Source organism: Enhydra lutris, unplaced genomic scaffold, assembly GCF_002288905.1.
Source record: "Enhydra lutris kenyoni isolate GAN:26980312 unplaced genomic scaffold, ASM228890v2 scaffoldscaffold6, whole genome shotgun sequence".
Classification (NCBI taxonomy): domain Eukaryota; kingdom Metazoa; phylum Chordata; class Mammalia; order Carnivora; family Mustelidae; genus Enhydra; species Enhydra lutris.
Window position 1 is genome coordinate 34,805,500 of NW_019154090.1, and position 23,090 is coordinate 34,828,589.

The window sequence follows — 23,090 nt, forward strand, 5'->3', positions numbered from 1 at the left end:
GTGGGAGATTGGAAATCCTTCCACTTCTCAGAATTGGTTTCACCTCAAACTCATGTTCTGGGAAAGCTGTTGAAAATCATGCCAGCCCAACACAGGTAAATTTTGTCAGACCCTGCCAGAGTCCAACTTGTGACGGCAGATTCTTCTCCTTCAGGAGCACAGCACAATGCAGAAGTTGCACTGCACACAAGTTGACAAAATCGTGGCACAGTACGACAAAGAGAAGTCGACGCATGAGAAAATCCTAGAGAAAGCGATGAAGAAGAAAGGGTAATGGCTCTTTACCTTCTGGATGCTTTTTGCCTTTTTATATTTTTGTCTTTCCCAACAGTTCAGTTAACTGTTTGGGTCAAAGAAGAATATAGTCTTGACTGTGTTTTCATCCCATTAAAAATTTTTCCTGGAAAATAAGAGACTCGTCCAACTGAGGGCAGGGATTGAAGTAGAAAAGAGGAGCTTTATTCCAGTTGGACTGCCATTCATTGATGACACCGTAAATATGTCTCTCATGTGTTTTCCACTCAGGTATCTTTAAGGTGAATGGGGGCAGAAGGAAGGGCAAGTTAAAGTTGGGAAATTTTGAAATTACAGAAATCCTTTTGCATAGCCAGAAAATAAGTTTGATGCTCTCCTGAGGGAAAAAAAATGCAGTCTTGATTTTTAATATTACAAGAATCTTCAGCGGATGCCAACAGACAAGACTGTTAAACTCTCTTCCTGCATTTACTATAAAGCAGTTTTGTCTAGAACTAAGCCAGGGGGATCTTTCTGTGATGGCATAAGCTCACTGAATAACAGACTAGAGGGAGAGCATCCTCCATGCCTGCCCTTGAGAAGTAATAGATTTGATCAGAGTCCTGGCATTTTTAGAATAATGCTTCTCTCAGAGACATTCTCCATAATATAATGAGGCATTCTGACTTAGGCCATAATACATCAGAGCGTTTATGCTGAAGGCAGAAGCTTGGGACCTGTTCTGGTTTCAGCTATGCTACAGATTTTCCAAAAGGGAAAAATTATCACTGAAATAAGCAGTAATGGTTGTTGGGAAATTGCCTCGTATGTATTTCCTAGTCACAATGGAATAAAAAGCAAAAATTGCCCTAGGATGCCAAGAAATGCTATTTTCTGCCTTGCTGGCATGTGTAAAAGACAAAAATCTGGCCTTATAACCAGAAAGAATTTAAAAATTCACTTCCAGGCTGAGGACTTATTTTCTAGTTATTATCTCAATAATATTTTATTGAATAAATGAAAAATTAGCCTCGAGAAAAGCAGGAACCAAAATGGAAACTCTGACCACAGACCCTTAACAATGAAATCATTGTTAGATGGGAAGTGTCTCTTTGTGTAGTGGTTGAATTGAGTAATCACGATGTAGAGGTTTTGTAAGGTGTACATCTATTACTAGAAATACTGATGTTGCCCAATGAGCCATGGCATCCCATGTTTGATGAACAAATTGTCTTCATTAGAAAGCTTTGGAGCAAGGCCCCATGGGAATGGGAAGAAATCTAACATCTGGCACACATTTATGATTTTCCATTTTCAGGGGAAGTAATTGTCTCGAAATGAAAAAAGAAACTGAAATTAAAATTCAGACACTGACATCAGATCACAAATCTAAGGTAAGAAAATGCCTATTTTTACAGCAGGAACTTGCAGAAGATACTTTGTAATTTTTTAGAAACCTTACCTAACCTAAATCAGAAATAACAGTAACCTGGGGCTGCTCTGAGAAGTCAAGGGGTCTCTGCATTCACATTCATTCCAGACTCACTGGCTTTGAAAAGGTCCATTCATGGAACATCGTTTCCTTCATCTGTAGAGCTATGCATACCGTCTGTACGCTGTCTGCCTCCTGCCTCTGGGGCATCAAGTGAAACAGGACAAATACTATATAAAATACAGAACATGCTTCTCTAGAGAAGTAACATTAAACATGGGAAGAAAAGCCCCCAACCTGGGGATTGAGTAACTCTTTGATATTTATCCCATTCTAACTTTGCTGTGGAAGTTTAGGATGGGGAAAAAAATCAAGAGCTGACATTATAGGAGATGAGTTCAATTACTCATATTTCCCCAAAAGCACAAGAAAATAAGAACTTGGGAGACTGACTAGCTTGAAGACCTTTGAGGAACTGAGCGCACGTTCCAGTCAAGGACACAAATAATTCTTCTAGCAATAATAGTTACAGAAGCGGAGAGGGTACTCTTAAAACTCCCAACTCTAGCTTTTGGTCAAACCAGCCAGCCTCTTTGTGTCTCTACACAGCTCTGTCATCTGGCCAGTAGCCCTGCTGCTCACATGGGCAAGTAATGTGGTTTTAACAGAGGTTCTCCTCATGCTACGTATTTTGTGTCCCTTATGTGAAGTTATAGAGGCAGGAAGCTCTGTGTCTCTGAGACACATGCTGTGACTTCTAGAAGCTTTGCACAGATAGGAAAGGAGGAAAGTAGAAACCTTGGCCATGATAGCAGCTAGCTTTTGCTTCACAGTACACCAGTTCAAACTTCAGTGACTTCAGACACCTACCAGTTATTATCCTACAACTGACTGTGTCAGAATTTGGGCCATACTCTGCTGAATAGTTCTAGGTATTTGATTAGGCTCACTCCTGTGTCTGCAATCAACTGGGATGGATGGCTGTACTCAGATACCCTGGTCATTAGCTGGTGGCTGGTTGCTTTTTCCTATATGATCTCTCATCCTCCAGCAGGCTAGCGTAGGCTCTGTCCCAAGGCCACTGTCTTATGGATGAAGTAAGTCCCAAGGGCAGCCAGATTCAAGGAGGTGGGGAAATGGACACTAGCTCTTGACGAGGAAAGGTACAAAACCACATTGCAAAGAGCATGGATATGGGGAAGGGGAGACTTTCTACCCCAACGTCTGGTAGGATTGATACAATGAGTCATAATCCAGCCATAAGAGAACATAGGGTTTTTCCATTCAGACCTGTGGCCTTGTGGATGTGAAGCGGGAAGAGCACAAGGAAATGAGAAGCTGAAGGAATCCATAAAGGAGGCCAGAGTCCCGACAAAAGGGAACATGGACAAGTTAGGCAATGAAATCACAGATCATGGCTGAATATTTAGAACCAAAGTGATGGATTATTCTAAGAAGCTATGACTTCCTGATTCCCATGGATTGGTACATATTTTTTTCAGGTTGGAGTATCTACTGATTCACCAGCTAAATTGGTGGGTGGGATTTGAAATGCACGAACGATACTGTGTTTTCATTTTATACCTGATCTGTGAGAGTTCCAAGTGGCACCATCCCTTTTTCCCCCAACACAGGTCAAAGAGATAGTGGCCCAGCACACGAAGGAGTGGTCAGAAATGATCAACACCCACAGTGCTGAGGAGCAAGAAATCCGGGACCTACACCTCAGCCAGCAGTGTGAGCTCCTGAGAAAACTACTGATCAATGCCCATGAGCAGCAAACCCAGCAGCTGAAAATGTCCCATGACAGGTAGGCAAGTGCGCCTTCTCCAGAGGGAACCACTAATTTTGTAGTAGTCCTGAGCTGTTATGAGTACGATGTCATACAGCTGAGGCAAGCAACGTGAACTATAAGCAATGGCCTCTGCCATCAAAGTGCTTACAAGTGTTAGCAAGGTCTTAACACACACATGAAAAATTCAGTTGACTTACAAATAGTATGGGATGTGTACTAAAAAGCAGAGCAGCCCAAAGGAGCTCTCCTGACTCCAGAGCGGTCATGGAGGCTTCACAGAGTGTTAGGCCCAACGCTGGGCTCTGGAAAGTAGCCTGGAGCTTCTTAGGAGAGAGGACACAGAAAGAGATGAACACCAACCAGTTAAGCTCCTTGATCAGATCGGATCTGATCACTCAGTGGCTAAATGTGGTGGGATCCTACTTTACATGATTAGGACTTCTAGGAATTTTAGGAAGATAGGCCTAATCAAGAAACAGTGAAGAAGTATTAGTTTATGAATTGAAGAATCCTTTTTAAGTTCTGCAAATGATAAGCTAGATCCCCCACCCCCAGCAGAAGAGCATCCATGTCAATTACATCCTCTGATCACTGCTTTGTTCCAGCTTGGTGGCTTCGCCCTTCATGCCTCGCTTTTGCCACTGTTAGGTCTATTGATACACACTCAAGAGTAGAAAATAGAAGCATTACATGAACAAAGCAAACAAAAATATTTTTCAATGCTAACTGCAAAAATTATCTGGGCACATTCATGAATTCCCAGCCTGGTTCTGGAGAGATTGATCCGGCCGTAAGAACATGGTGGCCAATTCGCATTCAAGGCAACTAAAGGAGGCAGACGGTGCTAAGTTTGCTGGAGGTCCCCTATCCGTTTTAAAGTATCCTATGAAATTGTATAGGTTAGGAGTGGTCTTTTATTTTTTTTCCCTGCGAGATGCTCTTGATTGAGTACACAAAAAGGTCTGCTCACCACTCTGTCTTTGACCGCTGCCACAGTACCAGATTGTAACCATCCCTCCTTCTCCAAAGATACTTCACAGGCTGAGGCTAATCCTCTCTCCTCTTTCTTGTCAGTGAATGAAAAAAAAAAAAAAAAAGAATTTAGCTCTCAAAAAAAAAAGTTCACTAATTCTTGCATTGCTTTGGAAGTTATTTGAAGAAAGCATAACCTAATAACTAATTTCCTTAAAAAATAAATGCACAGCCAGGACATTTTCCCAAGTAACAGGAGCATTTGGATGTTTTCTCAAGCACCCAGTGTGATGTATGTCTTCCTTACAATCACAGCTGATGCTCTTGGTTAAAAAAAATCTTGCCCCCTTTAAGACTGGCCAGCCACATTTAGTCACTGAGAAGTGCTTGTCGAATGAATTAATAAGGAAATGGTTGGTTGATAACACCAACTGAAGGAACAACTGGAGAGCCATTTGCTTGGGCCCAGGAGTTTCTGTGCATTTTCTTGTCTCTGTGGGCCCAGTGTTGTCCATCTCTCTTGAGACAGTTCAGACACTACTTAGAACACCTGACTCCTCCTTGGTCATTTGTTTCCAGGCAGGATTTCAAAGAGAAAAATTATTCCAGAAAAAATTACTTGCTAACAATACTCATTTCAGTGTTCCAAAATGTATGCCTTTAATGTACACATAAATAATCTATGAGTCTTTCTCATGTACACACTGACATCCCAGCACATGCAGGGATCAGGGGCCTTATGTAAGCTTCCTCCCCTCCCCAGCCCTCTGATATCCCATGCTTATCTATAACTACTCAGTACCCTTCCTTCCCATGAGCTGTCAGAGAACATGAAGGTCACTAGTGAGGTTCAGAACATCCTCTCTCTTCCAGGCCATTTGATCCCAAGAAATGTAGGGCAAAACTGGAAAATATGTTTTTAATGGACAAACGTAATGTCTCTTTATTCCCGTTCATCACTGACACTTCCTCAGTAGGTGACCCACTTCTACTTCTCATGTATTGGAGCTCTTTCCCTCTTTCCCACAGGATACAAAATAACTCGATGAGCTTAATAATGGGAAAAAAAAAAAAAGCGAACATAGTCCTGTTGTTACTTGTAGAATTGTTTTATTATAGTAAAATATCTATAACATAAAATTTGCCATTTTAACCATTCTTTTAAGATTTTTTAAATGTGATACAGAGAAAAGGAACAGAGGGAAAGAGAGAACCGGACTACCCCCTGAGCAGGGAGCCCCACGCAGAGCTCGATCCCAGGACCCTGGGATCATGACCGGAACCGACAGAACTGACTGAGCCACCCAGGTGCCCCATTTTACCCATTTTTAAAAGTGTGTGGCAGTCAGTACACTCCCACTGTTGTGTAGCCGTCACTACCATTGGTCTCCCAGACTTTTTCATCTTTCCCAGTTGAGACTTTGTACCCACTAAACACTAACTCCCCATTTCCCCCCAATCCCTATTTCTTTACTTTGAATACTTAGGGAAAGCAAGGAAATGCGAGCACACCAGGCTAAGATTTCTATGGAAAACAGCAAAGCCATCAGCCAAGATAAATCTATCAAGAACAAAGCAGAACGGGAAAGGTAAGACTGAGCGCACTCCCTGCGGGGATGGAACATTGACTGGGAGACATAAACACAACGTTTGTATGTGCACACACACACTACTCATAATCCTTGTGAGTGTTGGCTATGAATTCTGCTGTTAGAACTGCTATGCAGATGTATTCTGGTTGCTATAGAACACTGGTCTTCTGATTTTTTACTACCACCAGTAAAATACGTGCACTCGTCTACACACCAAATTGCATAAAATACGCAAGAAACTCACCTGCTCAGGTGTGGGTGCATTCTGGACGGGATGGTTCTGACTAGCAGCCTGTAGGAGGGCAGTCTTCTCCCTTTGATTTGCCTTGTGCTGTCCCTGAACCCAGGGAACACCTCAAAAGTCCCCACTCGAGTTTTCTGGTTCCTCCTTGTCTTGGGTTGGGTTTTCTAGAAACAGAGACCGAGACAGGAACTTGGATGCAAGTCATTTACCGAGGAAGGGATCTTCAGAGAAGAGGAGTAGGGGAAGCAGGGAAGGTCCAAGGCAGTGACGGAGCAAGGGTATATTGGTCTCTGCTACAGGCCCTCTCCAGCCTCATCTAAGCCTGATCTGTAGGATAAGCTGCACCATTATCTGATCTCTTTGAACCAAGGGCATCTGGCTTTTGTCCTTCTGTGTTGATCAGCCATTTGCCACCTGGGGGTGGGGGAAGGTGTGTGTGACCTCCAGAGAAGGTTCCAGGTGCAAACTCTGTAGGCACACGGGATTTGAGAGGGTATCAGGAGTCCTGTCACCCAAGAGAGGGCATTGAGATCCCTTGATTCTCAGTGATCCCAAAATAACCGAGCCACATGAAGATTAGCTCTTGGGACTGAGACGTGAGCGTGTTGAGGGCTTCAAGGCAGTCTGCTCTCCCTGAGCTAGAGGCTGAGCTGCTGGAGAACTTCGCAGCTGCAAAGGAAAGTGCCTGTGTTTCACGGTCTCCCTGTCTATGTGGTCTCTTATGGAGGCTCACTGGATACCAAATGTTGCCTCTTAGTTTTTTAGGGGTTTTTTTATTCTTTTCATTTTTTTGTGTTTAAGATTTTATTTATTTATTTGACAGAGAGGGAAGACAAGCAGGGGGAGTGAGAGAGAGAAAAGCCAACTTCCCACTAAGTAGGGAGTCAGATGTTGGGACTCGATCCCAGCACCCTGGCATCATGACCTGAACCGAAGTCAGACACCTAACGCCTGAGCCACCCAGGCGCCCCTGCCTTTTTGTTTTGAATGTGGCAACAACTGCTGTCCAACTACCTCAATTTCGTTGATTTCTTTAAAAGCACAACTCAATTATAAATAATGTTAACCATGAAGTATGGTAAAATATGAAGCATCGTGCCATCCAGTGCATTTTCATGCAGAAGTGTTGTTTGAATTAAGTACAGTTGGGAATGGGTCATCAGTTGGGTATGGAATTCCACAGTAATTTGACTTGGAAATGAATTGACTTTGTAAAATGTTGGCCGAGGGGCACCTGGATGGCTGAGTCTGTTAAGCGTCCACCTTCCGCTCAGGTCATGATCCCAGGGTCCTGGGATCGAGCCCCAACTTCGGGCTCCCTGCTTAGTGGGAAGCCTGTTTCTCCCTCTCCCGCTTCCCCTGCTTGTGTTCCCTCCCTTGCTGTCTCTCTCTCTGTCAAATAAATAAATAAAATGTTGGCCGAGAAATTTCTCAGTCAACATGAAGCATCTAGGGAAATGATTACTCCATTTAATCAATACTTCTTCACACCATCCGGTTGTGGTTCTTTGTTTATTCTCAGACAAGGAACTTTGTTTAAGGGCCTTGTATAGTAGAAATGACATCTGCTTTAGCTCAGAAACGTAAAATATTCCAGCCATGGGAAAACCTCATCAATATGAACTATTTTAGTTTCCCTGAAAATACAGAATTCATTTGGATAAATGTGCTAATCATTAAAGAGCTCTTTTTCACTTTTTTCAAGTATGTTACAAAGTTGACTTCAGCCCAGTTGAGGTCAAATTATCTTAAATTCTAAGTTACTGATAATTAACAACGTTTTTAACTTTTTTGTTTTGACATTGTCTCCAGTGGTAGGTAGTACTAAAACACCTACAAATAGCTGGTTTTAAAAATAATTCGTGTGTGCAAACACACGCATTATGTATGTGTGCCCACTTTACCAAAGTACTGAGAAATAAAACCTAAGAAGTTACAATCAGATAGCTTAGAAGGACCTATAGAAGCTGACTTCTATTCCCGAGTCAACAAGGACATTTCAACAACAGTGCAACACTGAAAATGGAACAACAATGCAAGTACTGTCTATCAGTGTGTAGAAGGGAGCTAAAGCACATAGCAAAAGAATCGACAAAATGAAGAGGCAGCTGTGGAATGGGAAAAAATATTTGTAAACCACGTATCAGGGATTAATATCCAAATATACTTAAGGAACTCATACAACTCAACAACAAAACAATCTGATTTTAAAACGGGCAGAGGACCTGAATAGACATTTTTCCGAAGAAAACATACAAATGGCCAAGAGGTACATGAAAAGTGTTCAAGGTGACTAATCATCAGGGAGATGCAAATCAAACCCACAAGGAAATAAAACCTCATCCCTGTTAGAATGGCTATTTATCAAAAAGATAAGAAAGAAGTGTTGGTGAGGATGTGGGAAAAAGAGAAGCTTTCTGCTTTGTTGGGGCCATGTAAATGGGTGCAGCCACTATAAAAATAATATGGAGGTTCCTTCAAAAATTAAAAATAGAAATACCATATAATCTTACAACCCCACTTCTGGGTAGCTATCTGAAGGAAATGAAGTCACTATACCAAAGCAATATTTGCACACCTGTGTTCATTGCAGCATTATTCAAGTAGCTAAGACCTGGAAATACCTCAGTGCCCATCAGCGGATGAATAGATAAAGTCCGTGTCATTGTATGTCCTCATACACGCACGCGTGCGCCCACACACACACACACAGAAATATTATCCAGCCATTTAAAAAGAAGGAAATTTTAGTATGCGTGACAACATCGAAGGACCTTGAGGCCATAATGTTCAGTGAAATAAACCAGAGAAAGACAAATAACGTATGCTTCCACTTAGAGTAAAACAATGGTTTCCAGGAGTTAAGGGAGTGGAGAAATGGGAAAATGTTAAAGGGGATAGACTTCCAGTTATAAGATGAGTAAGTTCCAGATATATAATATTGAGCGTGGTGACTATAGTTAACAGTATTATATTCTTGAAAGTTGCTAAGAGAACAGGTCTTAAATCTTAAATGGTAGCTAAAGTGATATTTAGATTGAGAATTAATTATAGACTCACTGTATATACATTTTTTTTAAGAGAGAGAGAGAGCAAGTGGGAAGCAGAGGAAGAGAGAGAACGTTAAGCAGCCTCTATGCCCAACAGGGAGCCCAGCGCGAGGTTGATCTCAAAACCCTGAGATCCTGTCCTTAGCTGAAATCAAGGGCCATATGCTTCCCTGAGCCACACAGGTGCCCCTAGGTGTATATACTTTTTAAAATAAATGCAAACTAGTGAGTTAAACACTCAAGAGAGTCTAAAATTAGAAATACAGGATGAACCTAAAGATCTCAGATAGGGAGAAATAAAAAAGCAAAAAGTACAAAGTAGAAAGCAAAAAAGCAATGTAGAATATCACCAAAAACAAAAATTTATTATTTGAAAAAAGATAAAACCAGTGACCCTCCAGCAAGAATGCTCAAGAAATGAAAAAGCACAAGTTAGTAATATATAAATAAATATAGAGGGCACCTGGGTAGCTCAGTGGGTTAAGCCTCTGCCTTCGGCTTAGGTCATGATCTCAGGGTCCTGGGATCGAATCCCGCATCGGGCTCTCTTCTCAATGCGGAGCTAGCTTCCCCCTCTCTCTCTGCCTGCCTCTCTGACTACTTGTGATCTCTCTCCCTCTCTCTGTCAAATAAATAAATAAAATATTTTAAATAAAAATAAATAAATAAATATACAAATAAAAAGGAGAAATCACTGCAGATCTAATCAGTATTTTTGAAAAGAAGACTACTTAAAGAATACTGGCAGTGAGTTTGAACACTTAAAGGGAATAGAAAATTGCCTAGAAAAATACCAATAACCAAAACTGACTGAAAAGGAAGGAGAAAACCTGAAGAGACTCATAGCTTTAGGCAAATTCAATCAGTTAGAGGTCTATTCAGTCAGGAAAATCATGCCAGCCTCGCTGGTTGTTATGCCATTTCACAGAACTAATTGACACAAAAGTGAATGTCTGACAATACCAAGAATGGGCAAAGACCTGAAGGAAGTGTAGCATTCAGACCCTGGTTATGAATGCCAATAAAGATAAGCGCTTTGGAGTAAAGATGAAGCTGTTCATTCCCTACCAACCTGCAAATCTAGGCATATACCTTAGAGAAGTCCATGCTCATATGCACAGAAAAGTATGCCCTACATTTATTAAATCAACAGACCGTCAGCACTCCAAGCATTGCAGGGCCCTATGCACCAGATCATTGGAGCATTGTTGGGAAATAACCTATTTGTCATTAATGGCAAACTGGAAATATTGTATTCTCTTCATAAACAAAAAAAATCCATACAATGATGAAAGTAATGAAATAGTTTGCAACACGGTTATATCTCTAGTTTTAAGTTATGGGGAGAAACCCAGAGTAGGTTACCATTTATGTAAATTTGGGAAACAGAACAATGGAGACCAGCAGTATCACTTGGGAGCTTGTTATAAATGCAGAATCTCAGGCCCTACTCCAGACCCACTGAATCAGATCTTCTGGCAGTGAGCCCAGCAATCTGTGTTTTTGAGAGTATCTCCATTTGATTTGTAGGCACCCAAAAGTTTGAGAAGTGTTTGTATATATTACAAAGGGGATACACATCCATATGGAATAAAAATGTTAAAACATGGATGGGAATGTCCATACCAAACTCAAAATAGTGGTTATGTCTAGAGAGAAAGGAAGGAGGGAAATGGAATCTGGAAAAATACAAAAGGGACTTTAATTGTATCTGTAACACTTTGTTTCCTTTAAAAAGATGAGCCAAGAAGGGCAAAACCTTAATACTAATTAACCTGAGTGATGGGTACAAAGATGTTTGTATTTCTCTCTCTACATTATGTCTTTAAAAATTCCGCAAAAATTAGGAAAAGTGATAATCCCATCCAGAGAATTAAATGGAATATAACGCTTTCTTATGTAATATTATGTTAATTCTATTCAACGTCATGCCAACTGTTATTTGTACCTATTACTTTTAGGCGAGTCAGGGAGTTAAATAGCAGCAACACCAAAAAGTTTCTGGAAGAAAGAAAGAGAGTAAGTATTTTGTAATTTTCTTGGCACTGTAAACAATAACTCATGCTTAGGTATCAAACCTCTTCTGGGTAATTTGTTTAATTTGATTTTTCTGTACATTAAACATTCCAGCTTCTCTTGCCTGCTCCCTGAGAGCTAACTAATCTATCTCTTAAATCTTGATGGTATTAATCTGGCACCATTTTATATGGAAAAGAAAGCCAAGCTTTAATTGTGCATAAATATTCTATTACGTTCTGAGAAGATTTTAGCAGAGAAGATCTTCCCACTAATAATTATGGGTTTAAACTCTTCAGTTTTCAGACTATTTTTCTTGATTTTTTTTTATAAACATCTCCCTCAGTTAAATTGTAAACTTACCAGTCATACCTCATCTGTAAGTTTTCAGATTACAACCCAAAGTTTATCCGAATTTTTCTTTTTTACAGCTTGCAATGAAACAGTCCAAAGAAATGGATCAGTTGAAAAAAGTCCAGCTTGAACACCTCGAGTTCCTAGAGAAACAGAATGAGCAGGTATCTTACCTAAAAGGCATGAAAAGACAGAGCCAGCCTGCTTTGGGGGGCAAATGCCATGAGTAGTGGTGTGGAAAGGTGGCTAGTAAAAATGTGACCCCTTTTGCTGTATATTCCCCATTTCATCAAACAAGACAAATAATTCTTTTTGGAAGTGGGAGAGGAATACAGCCATGGTGGGGGGCATAGCGGGGAACCCAAAGTCATCCTTTGAATAGATGGTGATGGTTCTAAGAATGATGCCCTTGAGAAGAGAAGAGGAAGGTTACAAATTGTTTTTTTCATTTTCATTTAGAGTTTTAGAATTTGCAACGTAGGAGTGAGCAAATTCAGACATTTGCTATGCTTAAGAGCAAATGAGAGAAACTACCTCTTTTCAATGTCAATCTAAAAAGCAAAGTCCTAAAACAATCTCAAGGCTTTCAAGTGGGACCCACAGAAAGGAGCTGCCAAAACTCTACAAACCACTGAATGCAAGTGGATATTATACTCTTGGTGTTTTTCCTTAGACAAAACACTAAGAAGTCAACACCAATAGTTATCCAAAATCCACCTCTTGAGTTAGCCATCAGCTGTTGTTAGAGAGCAACAGCAAGATCTCTCTATGTTTACCTAAAAGGCGGTGCAGGTGGGCTCCTTCCCCAATGGGTGACGCAATCCATCGGCCATTTATTTCAGCTGATGGCCATAGCTCTAGCTTATAAGGCAAAATGACCCTACAGAGCAGTTTCAATTTCAGTCTGTCTCAAATTTCAGTCGTAAGGTATAGCTTGTTTAGAAGTTTTTTTATCCAGATAATCTACTTCCATCTAGAAACTGTGAAGAGGGTTTGATGAAATCGGTTCTCATACTACATTGTTCTTTCCTATTTCATCTATAAAGTACTTCTATTGAAGGTATATTTCTCAGAGTAAATGGCTTCTGTTGAAAAACACTTCAGTTGGAATTACACTAAAATGTATCTTTGAGAAAGTAAAACAAAACCATAAAATCTTCTTTTTTGTATTACAGTTGGGTAACAAATCCTACTTCCGGTTTCAGATTTGTTACTTTTTGGTAGACCAAAGTTCTATTCATCAGCATACTTCTGAGTTATGTTTCACATTTCCTTTTCAGCTAAATGCTTCTATTCATGAACAGTCCACAGATCCTCAAGGGGGACAATAAACGTTTATTGTCCTGTGGGTCTAATTCATGTGACCATCTCATAGATACATCATGTTCTGGTACAGGATACCTAGCTTATGTTTTTGCTCTTAAAGCACTTTCCAGAAAGTGTTCCCATTGGGCAAAATGGGAATGTGAATAAAGGTAAAGTCACCGTCTCCAAAACATTAGGATCTACTTCAGTGATTCAGGGCTGGGTGGGATAAGGATGCCTCTCAGAAGAAGGCACAATGAAGGTAAGGCACCGTTATGTTTCAGTTAACTAAATTAAGAAACTACTTAGAAATTACTGTGTTGCTTAGCAACAAGTTTGGCTAAGGAATGTAAATGTGCTAAAAATTACTCATTACTACAATAGTGGTGAATATCAGAGCTGGAAAATACACTTACCTACTGTTTTTCATTTCAGATCCCAAGTACATAATAAAAAAATCACTTTGAGCTTTTATCCTAACCCATGGAGAACTCAAACCACACCAGAGTTCTTGCATTAAAATATATGGGATTAGTGATAACTGGACTGATTGAGCGTATCGGGAGGATGGTGGCTTTTTTTCCCCAAAAATTCATGTAATGCCTTTCAATATGTCATAAACAATGTCTACCACCCACAGCTGACACTTTGAGTCACAGAAGCTTAGGAAAGCACAGATCGCAAGGAAGCTTGAGATCTGATGAAGAGTTAAGGACATTCAATGAAAAATTCACAATATTCTATCCATGCTTCTGGCAGAGGTAGAATTTGGACTTGAATTTCCATGCTAAGCCCTGCTTTACCAAAACATGGGCTGTTCAATCACAAATTCAGTCCCAGGCCTTTCTAGTATGGTTTTGTTTGGTTTGGAATTTAAAGGTCAGAGAGCTGTTAGTTATCCTGTCCATGTGTTACAAACTCAGGTATAGGTGCAAAAGACAAGGTCACTCCATCTCTTCCCTCATGCTAGGCAAGGTCTGGAATCAGGTAGAAGAGCTCCCTTCATTACCAATTAAACATTTCACTGGCAGAACATTTTCCTATTTCCAGACAATCCTAAATTTTTCCTTGTTAAACCCAAAGACTATTCTCTGTTTCTAAGCCAAAAATACTTTGAACATTCATCCATAATATTGCTTTAAGCTTCTTACTTGCTTCCTTGTGACCTTACTCCCAGAAGCTCACTCCATCCCCCCAAGGAGCTACTTAATTAGCTAGACCAGTGTTGGGGGACTAGCAGAAACAACTCAAGTTTTAATATAATTTATAATTTAATATAATTGGCCCCAATTCTGGATCCTAACCTCATGTGCTCTTTTTTAAGCCACCTAATGGCTTTGCCTACTTGGTCATCCAATGCTTCAAACTCCAAGGGTCGGGGAGCAGTTTTCTACTAAATATTCCCATAGACTTTCCAGCCACGAGTATGTCATCCATCCTGCCATGTACCATTTCAAATATTAACCCTCCATTACTATCATACCCAAGCTTTACAAGTTGATTTTTGTCATCAATCCTATCATTTAATAAAGAGAAGTGAAGGTTCTTGCTAACGGGACAGTTTCCCACTCACTCCTGCAGGAGAGGACAGTCTGGGGTCCTAGGCATTGGTTGTTTGCTTTGGTTTTTTTTTTTTGTTTGTTTGTTTGTTTATTTGTTGTTTTTTAATTTTCTGTTGAGACCAACCTGGGAGGGGAGTTCGTCACTGATGGGCATATACATGTTTTATTCTTAGCTCTTTGCTTTTCTGTATATGGTTTTGCATTCATTTTTCAAGTATTCATTTATTCAGTATTCATTTATTTTCTTTGTTTTATATGTATGACTCAATTTTGACATTACTATTTTTGTACAAACAGCTATTGAAATCCTGCCATGCAGTGTCCCAAACACAAGGTAGGACCGAAACTCTGATAAGCAAGACATTGCTTTCCTTCTCAGCTCTGTTAGTATGCTCGGTGCAGTCTCCATTTATGATTCACCTCTGGTCATAACTTATTAGTATCTCACGGGTTTGGATTTAAAAGCTTGATTATTTCATGCTTGGATTTCTGAGGTAATACTCAAATGGAAATGCCCAAAATCTTAAGAATTATTTCTGAAGGAGTCTTAGCCAATGGTTCCTACAGCAGACCTAGAAAACTCAAGTCATGCTAATGAAGATATTCCCAGGCATCAAGAACAGTGATATATGACTGTCATTTGGACCGACCACCGCTAAGACTGGGTCACAAAGTCAGCACTTTCACAAGCATTAATAGGATTGCAATTAATTGTTAAAGCACCCTACTAAAAGTTTATTGGTGCTTTTTAATGACAGAGTTATAGTCTGCGTGCGGAAACATTCATTATACAGTGTCATTATACAGTGACTCTTACCATGTTTTCTGCTAGATCTGGTCTGCCAAGGACCCTAATCACCTCTTATAAGTAGGGTGACCATATAATTTATTATCTGAACCAGGATAGTTTTGCAAGTGAGAGGGGATGATGTTCATACTTGCCAGGACTATGGGCATAACTTGGAACTGTCCCCAACAATTGGGAATGAATGGTCACCCTGCTCATTTGAGACCCTTGCTCTGAGACTAGCCCTATAACGACATATGTTCAATATCGTCTTTAAATGCTAAGCAGGGAGAAGAATAGGGCATCTTTTATTACTACTTTTGGAACATAAAAGTATTTAATTTCCAATGCTGATACGTTTTCACTGTCATCTCTTATGAATACTGTTTGTGTCATAGTTTCATGTTTGTATATTTTTCTCCATTTCTCATTTCTCTCAATATTAGTATACTTCAGGCAGTGAAAACTCTCTAGGTAGAGGGAACCATCCGTCCCATATTTGAGCAGAAAGATTAAATTCTTTGGTATTACTATATCTATATTTGCCAAAAGGAAATTTAAAGCCACAATGTAGAAATAAGAGAATTCCTGTATGTCCTTGGATCAAACTAGTTTTGGGGACATTTAGATACTCATAGGATGACCTATGGATTTGACATCCTCTCTCCCCCTCCCCCACTGACCTTCCATTGAGTTGGGAGTACCTAAGCAGAGATGAGGAGTAACATCAGACCTCTTCAGAGTCCTCCTCTGAGTAATAGCTATATATATCCATGTTTCCATTCCTAAATGGCCTTTATTTCAAAGTGGTAGGTCACAAAAAGACGAAAGGGATGCTTTATTTTTCCTTCAAAAGATGCATGCATTGGGTTGGACCCAAACATCCAGAAACCAGTTGGAAAGTAAATGTTGAAATAAGAGAGTTCATTTGTCACTGGAATCTTCCCCACCATGCGCCACCGCCCTGACCCTCTGACTCCTTTCTACCTCCAAAACCACCTGGTTGTCTAGTGACAGTCTTAAGCCATGGTGAACTCAGTCTCATGAAGCCTATAAAAAATTACCCCAAAGAAGTGAGAGCTGGAGAATTTCTGGACAATGGGCTTCTAGGAACCCTACATATTCAGGTAATGTTTTATTTGCAAGGTACTCTAGCCAAACCAACGTGATACGATCCCACCTAAATTTCTCCATCAGTCAGATTCTTAGGGAATTAATTAAATTTCAGGCTATTGGAAGAAAACTGTGTGCATAAGCAACACTCCTAAAATTTCAGATTACACACAGTCAAGGCAACATGTCCATCTCTAGAAAGCAAACGGTTTGACATGACCTAGTCTTAAGTATTGACTGGCTTAGCCTCTTTTCAGATGGTTTTCCTGGCATGCTGTAGAAATAGTCCTTCACAGCTTTTAATGTGCATAAAAAATGTCTTTGGGATCTTGTGAAAAATGCACATTCTGATCCCATACGTCTGGGTTAGAATCCAAGATTGTGCATTTCTCACAAGGTCCCAGGCAGTGCTGATGCTGATCATCCCTGGACCTCACTTTGAGTAGCAGGGATAGAGTGATAGCATTAGATTTGCAGGAGAAGAGAGTCTGGAGTGGCTGCATGTGCAGTATCCTAAGGCCTCGTTTCTGATGTTACAGGCGAAGGAGATGCAGCAGATGGTGAAGTTGGAAGCCGAGATGGACCGCAGGCCAGCAACAGTAGTGTGAAACTCCAAAATTCAAACTGAAGCAACACCACACAGCATCAAAAGATCACCCCCAACCTTCCCAAAACAGATTTCACGCAAGACGGCTGTTGTCTTTTAGGCGCAGACGAGAGGTGACCCGAAATCATAGAGACTGACATACTTCTATGTAACGTTTTGAGTATTGGGGTTCTTTGGCCAACCAAAAGTAGCTCCGAATCCACCAAAATTACTGTCCCAGTAAGGCAGAGTTTTACCCTTGCTATTACAACTTAAACATGTTTGCTATAAAATACCATCACAAGTGAATGAGCTTGGTGTTAACAACTCTGCTCTGTGATGCATTTAGGACATGTTTGAGCTGCAGCAAAAATAGTGCATTAGTAATTCAATAGCAAGTGCATGCACTAGGGGGATAAAAAAACAAAACTCTGTCTACGAATTCATCAGCAGAAGCAGCAATCTGCTAGACAAATAATTTTGCAGAATTTTTCTACATCTAAGTTACCTCATCAGTAAGTGCCATGTCTCTGCCATGCCATAAGAAGCTAATTTCCTATAACAGTTGTGGAAATTATTAGAGAAAAAAAAAATAGTGTACCTGTGCCAAAACTCATCAGGGCTCAAGGGAGAACTCTGTTAGGTACACATAAGACCGTTTACAGCTGATATTTGCTTTATAGGAATTGCTTCTGCCGATTCCAGACATTATAACACACTATTCCACCATGAAGATTGTGAAGTGGTTATTGGCAAACGTTTGTAAATGTGACCATGTATAAAGTATTTATACTCCTAATTCATACTGTTATAGAGCAAAATCATCTAAGTATTGCCACATGACAAGATTAGTCAACAGGAATACTAGAACTATGTTTGCATGATACATAGGCACCCATTAGGACTAATCCGTACACATGCAGTTAACCTAATGCCAAATAAACACTGGCTAAATAAATGTATGGCACAGAATATAATTTGACTATCAAGACTTTTAGCATAATGAAAAAGTCTATATATATGTGTATATGAATTATGTGGGCATTCTTGATACTTCAAGTTCTAGTTTCAAAAAAAATACATAACTAATTTAATTTTACACAAAAATATTTATGCAGATTTTCAGAATTTCATATCAGGAAATAACCTTTTTACGTCTGTTCGATATTAAAACAATTTGCTACAGTGTTTATCTGCATGGTCTTTAAGCCCGCTGTTGCGTTGCAGACAGTGCATGAAAAAGTATTCCGCAGGGAACTGAGCCATGCTGCCAAAGCCGGGAGGAGCGCATGGAAACAGTAGTCTAGAACTAATCAGAGGATTGATTTTAGGACACAAAGCACCAACTGAATTGTATATGCTTGTACAAATGGATTCTGTGTTCCTCTGAACAAAGCAAAGAAAATTATGTTACCGTCAAGACTGACATTAAACTTTCAACTTCTCTAATAAAAAATTAAAACACATTTAGCGCCTGTCAGCATGTATACTTTCCAGTAGATTTTTGGCCTTCTTCACAAATGACCTCTTCATTATTTCCAGAGGAGGATTCTTCATGCCCCAACATATTCTTCTCCCCAACTGATGCAAAACAGGCTCATTCCTATTGAGTCCTTAATGTATTTGTTTTCTTTTCTCTCTCATATTTATCATTTGAACTGATTTCTGTGAAATTGCTCTGGTTCCCTGTATGCGTTATCTGTAGGACAATGAGGTTAGACTACATCTTTCAGCACCAACATCCCATGGGAACCTATGGTTGTTAAAATAGCACCACACTGGGGCCCCAATGTGACTCAGTCAGTTAAGTGTCTTGCTCTTGGTTTTTGCTCAGGTCAAGATCTCAGGGTCAGGGGATCGAGCCCCACACCTTGGGCTCCATGCTCAGTGTTGAGTCTACTTGAGATTCTCTCTCTTCCTCTGCCCTTCCCCTGACTCTCACTCACTCACTCTCTCTCTAAAATCTTTAAAAAAAAATTTTTTTTAAACAGTACCACATTGGGATGACCCATTCTCAAGAATTCCAAATGGCTCCTCATCAAATCAAAGGACTTCTACAAGAGCACTTCAGAATTCAGCAAATGCCTCCTCTTTCCTTTGTTTCCAAGAGGCACTCCCAATTTTCCCATTTTTTTGATCTTCTCTGCTTTTTCATCCTTTCACACCACCATAAATATTTCTATTTTATAGTACTATACCCAGAGCCATTTTTTTTTTCTTTAACCCAGACTACTTCCAGTATTTGAGATTTCCTATCACCCCCCTCCCCAAAAAAGATTCCACTGTAGTGGGGTTAAAATGTGCATACAGCTCAGATGTTCAACAAAACAATGTTTTACTTTCAATTATAAGTTCAGATTGCACTCAAATTCTGCATTCTTACTAATGAAGGAAACAAAATCTTGCCAGTTCAGTGTTTTCCAGCTTAAAAATCATTGAAATGTTATTTCAGAGGCATTTAAAAGACCCCCATTAGAGTCCCAGCCCCATTCAGGTCTCCCTGCAACTTTCCCCAGATGGTAATGGGGAAGGGCATCTGGTCTCTCCACTGTTGGACAGTCCGAACTGCCCTGTGCTGCAGCCCTGCAAAATGGGTCCTTCCATCCCAAGGTCTCTGCTCAGTCAAGTATTCACCCTGGACTCAGTTTATTTTAGCATTCTTCTGGGAGATGCAGGAACTTCTGGATCTTTGTGGCCATGGGGGAAATAGAAGTGTTAACTCCAGTCCATTCATTTAAATATCACCTTTGCCATTTGTCAGCTACTAGATGCCATGTTCCAACATCATGAGGCTTTCTCCAGGAGGCTTGCAATTTGTTAGAGCAATGGCCGAAGAAGCAAAAAGCAAGACTGCTTTATATTGGGTCCCAAGCCTATTGGATCTTTCCTATATCTTGCTTCTCCCACCCAGCAGGACTTCCGGTTCAACTTGGGAGTCAGGACACTTGAGTCTCAATTCTTTCTCTTTCTCCTCAGCCCAGAAAGGTTTGGAAACTGCTTACTCCTGAATGACTGGAATGCCCATACGAGACTGTATTCCTCCTTCCTAAGCAGATTGTTCTTTTCTTTTGGGAAGATAAAAAGCTTCCTGGGGGGGTTGGTGAGGGGGGAAGGTTGCCAAAATAAGGAAACCCTCTGGGAAGTATTTATAGTTCATCAGATCTAAAACAGCATAGATTATAACATCATCATCATTTTATATACCAAAAGGAATGAAAACATGGTGCCAATTAAATGAGGACACGTCACCCCATGATTAAAAGACACCTCAATTTCAGAGATGTTAAAATGTGAAAATATGTGTATCTTGGAATCCATTAAATAGTATTTCAAATCTATTGTACAAGCTAATCAAATCCCAAGATTTGAGGGTTGATGGGAGGTGGGGGAGGAAGGCAAGTACTGAAGACAGGATGCAAGAGGAACATCATATCAGAAAACCTAAAGCAAAGAACACTTCTGTGATTGGGACTGTTATTTAGTTATGACCTTTCTTTCAAAGCAATTCAAAAAAAAAAAAAAAGAAAAAGGAAATTGGATTTCCAGAGGAGACAGTAGAGTGGAAAGATCCTAAGCTTACCTCTTCCCATGGATACAACTAGATAACACACACGAGTATAAATAATCCAGAAAATGACCCATAGATTGGCAGAAGAGACTGTTTACAGCTAAATGAAGAGAAGAGGCCCCATCAAAGAAGTAGGAAGAGCAAAGGTGCAGTCAGCAGCTTAATAGACCAGTGGGACAGTCCATGGGAAGGAGGGATACCACAGGTGTAGAGAGGCAGACCTTATTACCCAGGCACGGGAGCCCTCAGAGAAGACAAATCCCCATAACACTTAACTCTTAAAACGAGAGGGGCCTAATGTCATGAGTTCTTATAATCAGTGGGGCTTAATACCTAGAGCTTTAAAAATCAGAGGGCTCTGCTTTGGGAGAGCCTGGAAGGTGAGAGGACATTGAATTCCTACCATTAAAGAGACAGCACAGCAAATAGCCTGGCTGAGATACAGCACAGAAGCAGCAATGAAGAACACCTAGGATGTAAGTGAAGGAGATTTGCTTACTAATCTCACAGCATGTGCTGGAGGAGCAGGAATCTATAAGAGACATACCTAGGATAAAAAGAGCTGGCAGGCACCACTTCCCTCCCCTGCTCCCCCCAACAAGGCCACCTGCAGGAATCAACACAGTACCAACATCCATCTAGCCTACTAACAGTGAGACTCACCCCCATCTTCTACAGACATGTCCCAGATCTCCGCCCACAGGAGACCCCCAACAAAACTTGCCAGCACCATGTGCCCCACCCCACATTCTCTTGCATATCCACCCCTCCCATACACCCTTGGCCAGAGCCCATCCAAAGTGGTGTCACAAGCATAGTGGTGTGCAAGCATACCCGACAGGGATCCAGCACCACTCCAAAGTGACTCTAGCGTCAGGGAGAGGGGAAGATAACCACACATACCAGGAAGGGACTGGGGGCAGGCCTCTGGTCTGACTGGAAGCACCACCCGCCAACAAAAGCTTCTCAGGGGACAACACAAGGAAAGTGCCCAGTAGTTTAGATCTACCATCTAGCAAATGCCTGGTCTGACACAATCTGAGTCCAAGGCAGGCCCAGATGGGCCCACTACAAACACAGAGAATAAACAGGCAATGCGAGCCCCTGCAGATGACAGGACTGAAGGCAAAGGTAGTGCAGCCATCACAGTAGGGTATAATCAATACCCATAGGAGACACACCAGAAGTGCTAGGTTCTGGTAGACAGGACATTGCACTGCAGGCCACTGTGGGACCTCTTCTTCTTCAGGCCACTACTTTCAAAAGCAAGAGACACAGGTGACTTTCTTAACACATAGAAAGAGACAGAGAGCTGGACAAATTGAGGACACAGAGTAAAATTACACCAAAAGAACTAAACAAAACAGAGATAAGTAATATGTTGGTAGAGAATGTAAAGTAGTGGTTATAAAGCTAATCACTGGACTTGAAAAAACAGTGGAAGACCTCAGTGAGACTCTCAACAAAGAGAAAGAAAACAGAAATGAAGAATCAATCAGAAATGAAGAACTTAATAACTGAAATTAAAAATTCACTAGGGAGAATGGATAGTAGATTAGAGGATAGAGAACGGATTATTGACTTGAGGACAGAGTAATCGAATGTAATTAAGTTGTACAGGAGAAAGAAAAAAAATAATAAGTGAAAATAGATTAAGAGAACTCAGTTATAGCATCAAGTGTAGTAACATTTGCATTGTAAGAATTCCACAAGAAGAGAGAGAAAATGGGGCAGAAAATTTATTTGAAAATATAACGCCCGAAAACTTCCTTAATCTGGGGAAGGAAACAGAAATCCAGATCCAGGAGGCACAGAAAGTCCCCAACAAAATCAACCCATGCAGGTCCACACCAAGACACAGTGTAATTAGAATGGCTAAAATTAGGGATAAAGAGAATTTTAAAAGCAACAAGAGAAAAGAAAACATTACATGCAAGAAAAGGAGGAGAAGAAGGAGGAGGTAAAGGATAGGGAAGAGATAGAGGAGAGGAAGCTTCCAAGTTCCTTCTATGAGGCCCGCATTACCCTGACACCAAAACCAGATAAAGACACCACCAAAAAAGAGAGAGAGAGAGAGAGAAATAAGAAATACAGGGCAGGGGTGCCTGGGTGGCTCAGTGGGTTAAAGCTTAAAGCCTCTGCCTTCGGCTCAGGTCATGATCCCAGGGTCCTGGGATCGAGCCCCACATCAGGCTCTCTGCTCAGCGGGGAGCCTGCTTCCCTTCCTCTCTCTGCCTGATTCTCTGCCTGCTTGTGATCTCTCTCTCAACAAAATATTAGCAAACCAAATCCAATAATACATTAAAAAAATCATTCATCACCATCAAGTGAAATTTATTCCTGTGATGCAAGGGTCATTCAATATTCACAAGTCAATCAACATGATACTTCACAGTAACAAGAGAAAGGGTAAAAAGCATATTATCATTTCAAAAGATGCACCAAAAGCATTTGATGAAGTACATCATCCATTCATGATA

General features: G+C 40.6%; 1 protein-coding gene across 3 annotated transcripts in view; it reads left to right on the forward strand.

The window, feature by feature from the left end:
• Positions 1 to 17,084, forward strand: part of LOC111141620 (phospholipase C beta 4) — a 168,339-nt gene extending 151,255 nt beyond the window's left edge. For 2 of the 3 annotated variants that reach the window (XM_022494325.1, XM_022494324.1), the window contains 7 exons: positions 155 to 270; positions 1,553 to 1,628; positions 3,301 to 3,476; positions 5,921 to 6,022; positions 11,281 to 11,338; positions 11,767 to 11,853; positions 16,996 to 17,064. In XM_022494325.1, coding sequence (XP_022350033.1) covers positions 155 to 270; positions 1,553 to 1,628; positions 3,301 to 3,476; positions 5,921 to 6,022; positions 11,281 to 11,338; positions 11,767 to 11,853; positions 16,996 to 17,064 — 684 coding nt within the window. Of the gene's footprint in view, positions 1 to 154; positions 271 to 1,552; positions 1,629 to 3,300; positions 3,477 to 5,920; positions 6,023 to 11,280; positions 11,339 to 11,766; positions 11,854 to 14,853; positions 14,891 to 16,995 lie in introns of all 3 variants that reach the window. The other variant, XM_022494323.1, reaches the window with a different exon arrangement.
• Positions 17,085 to 23,090: the final 6,006 nt, after the last annotated feature.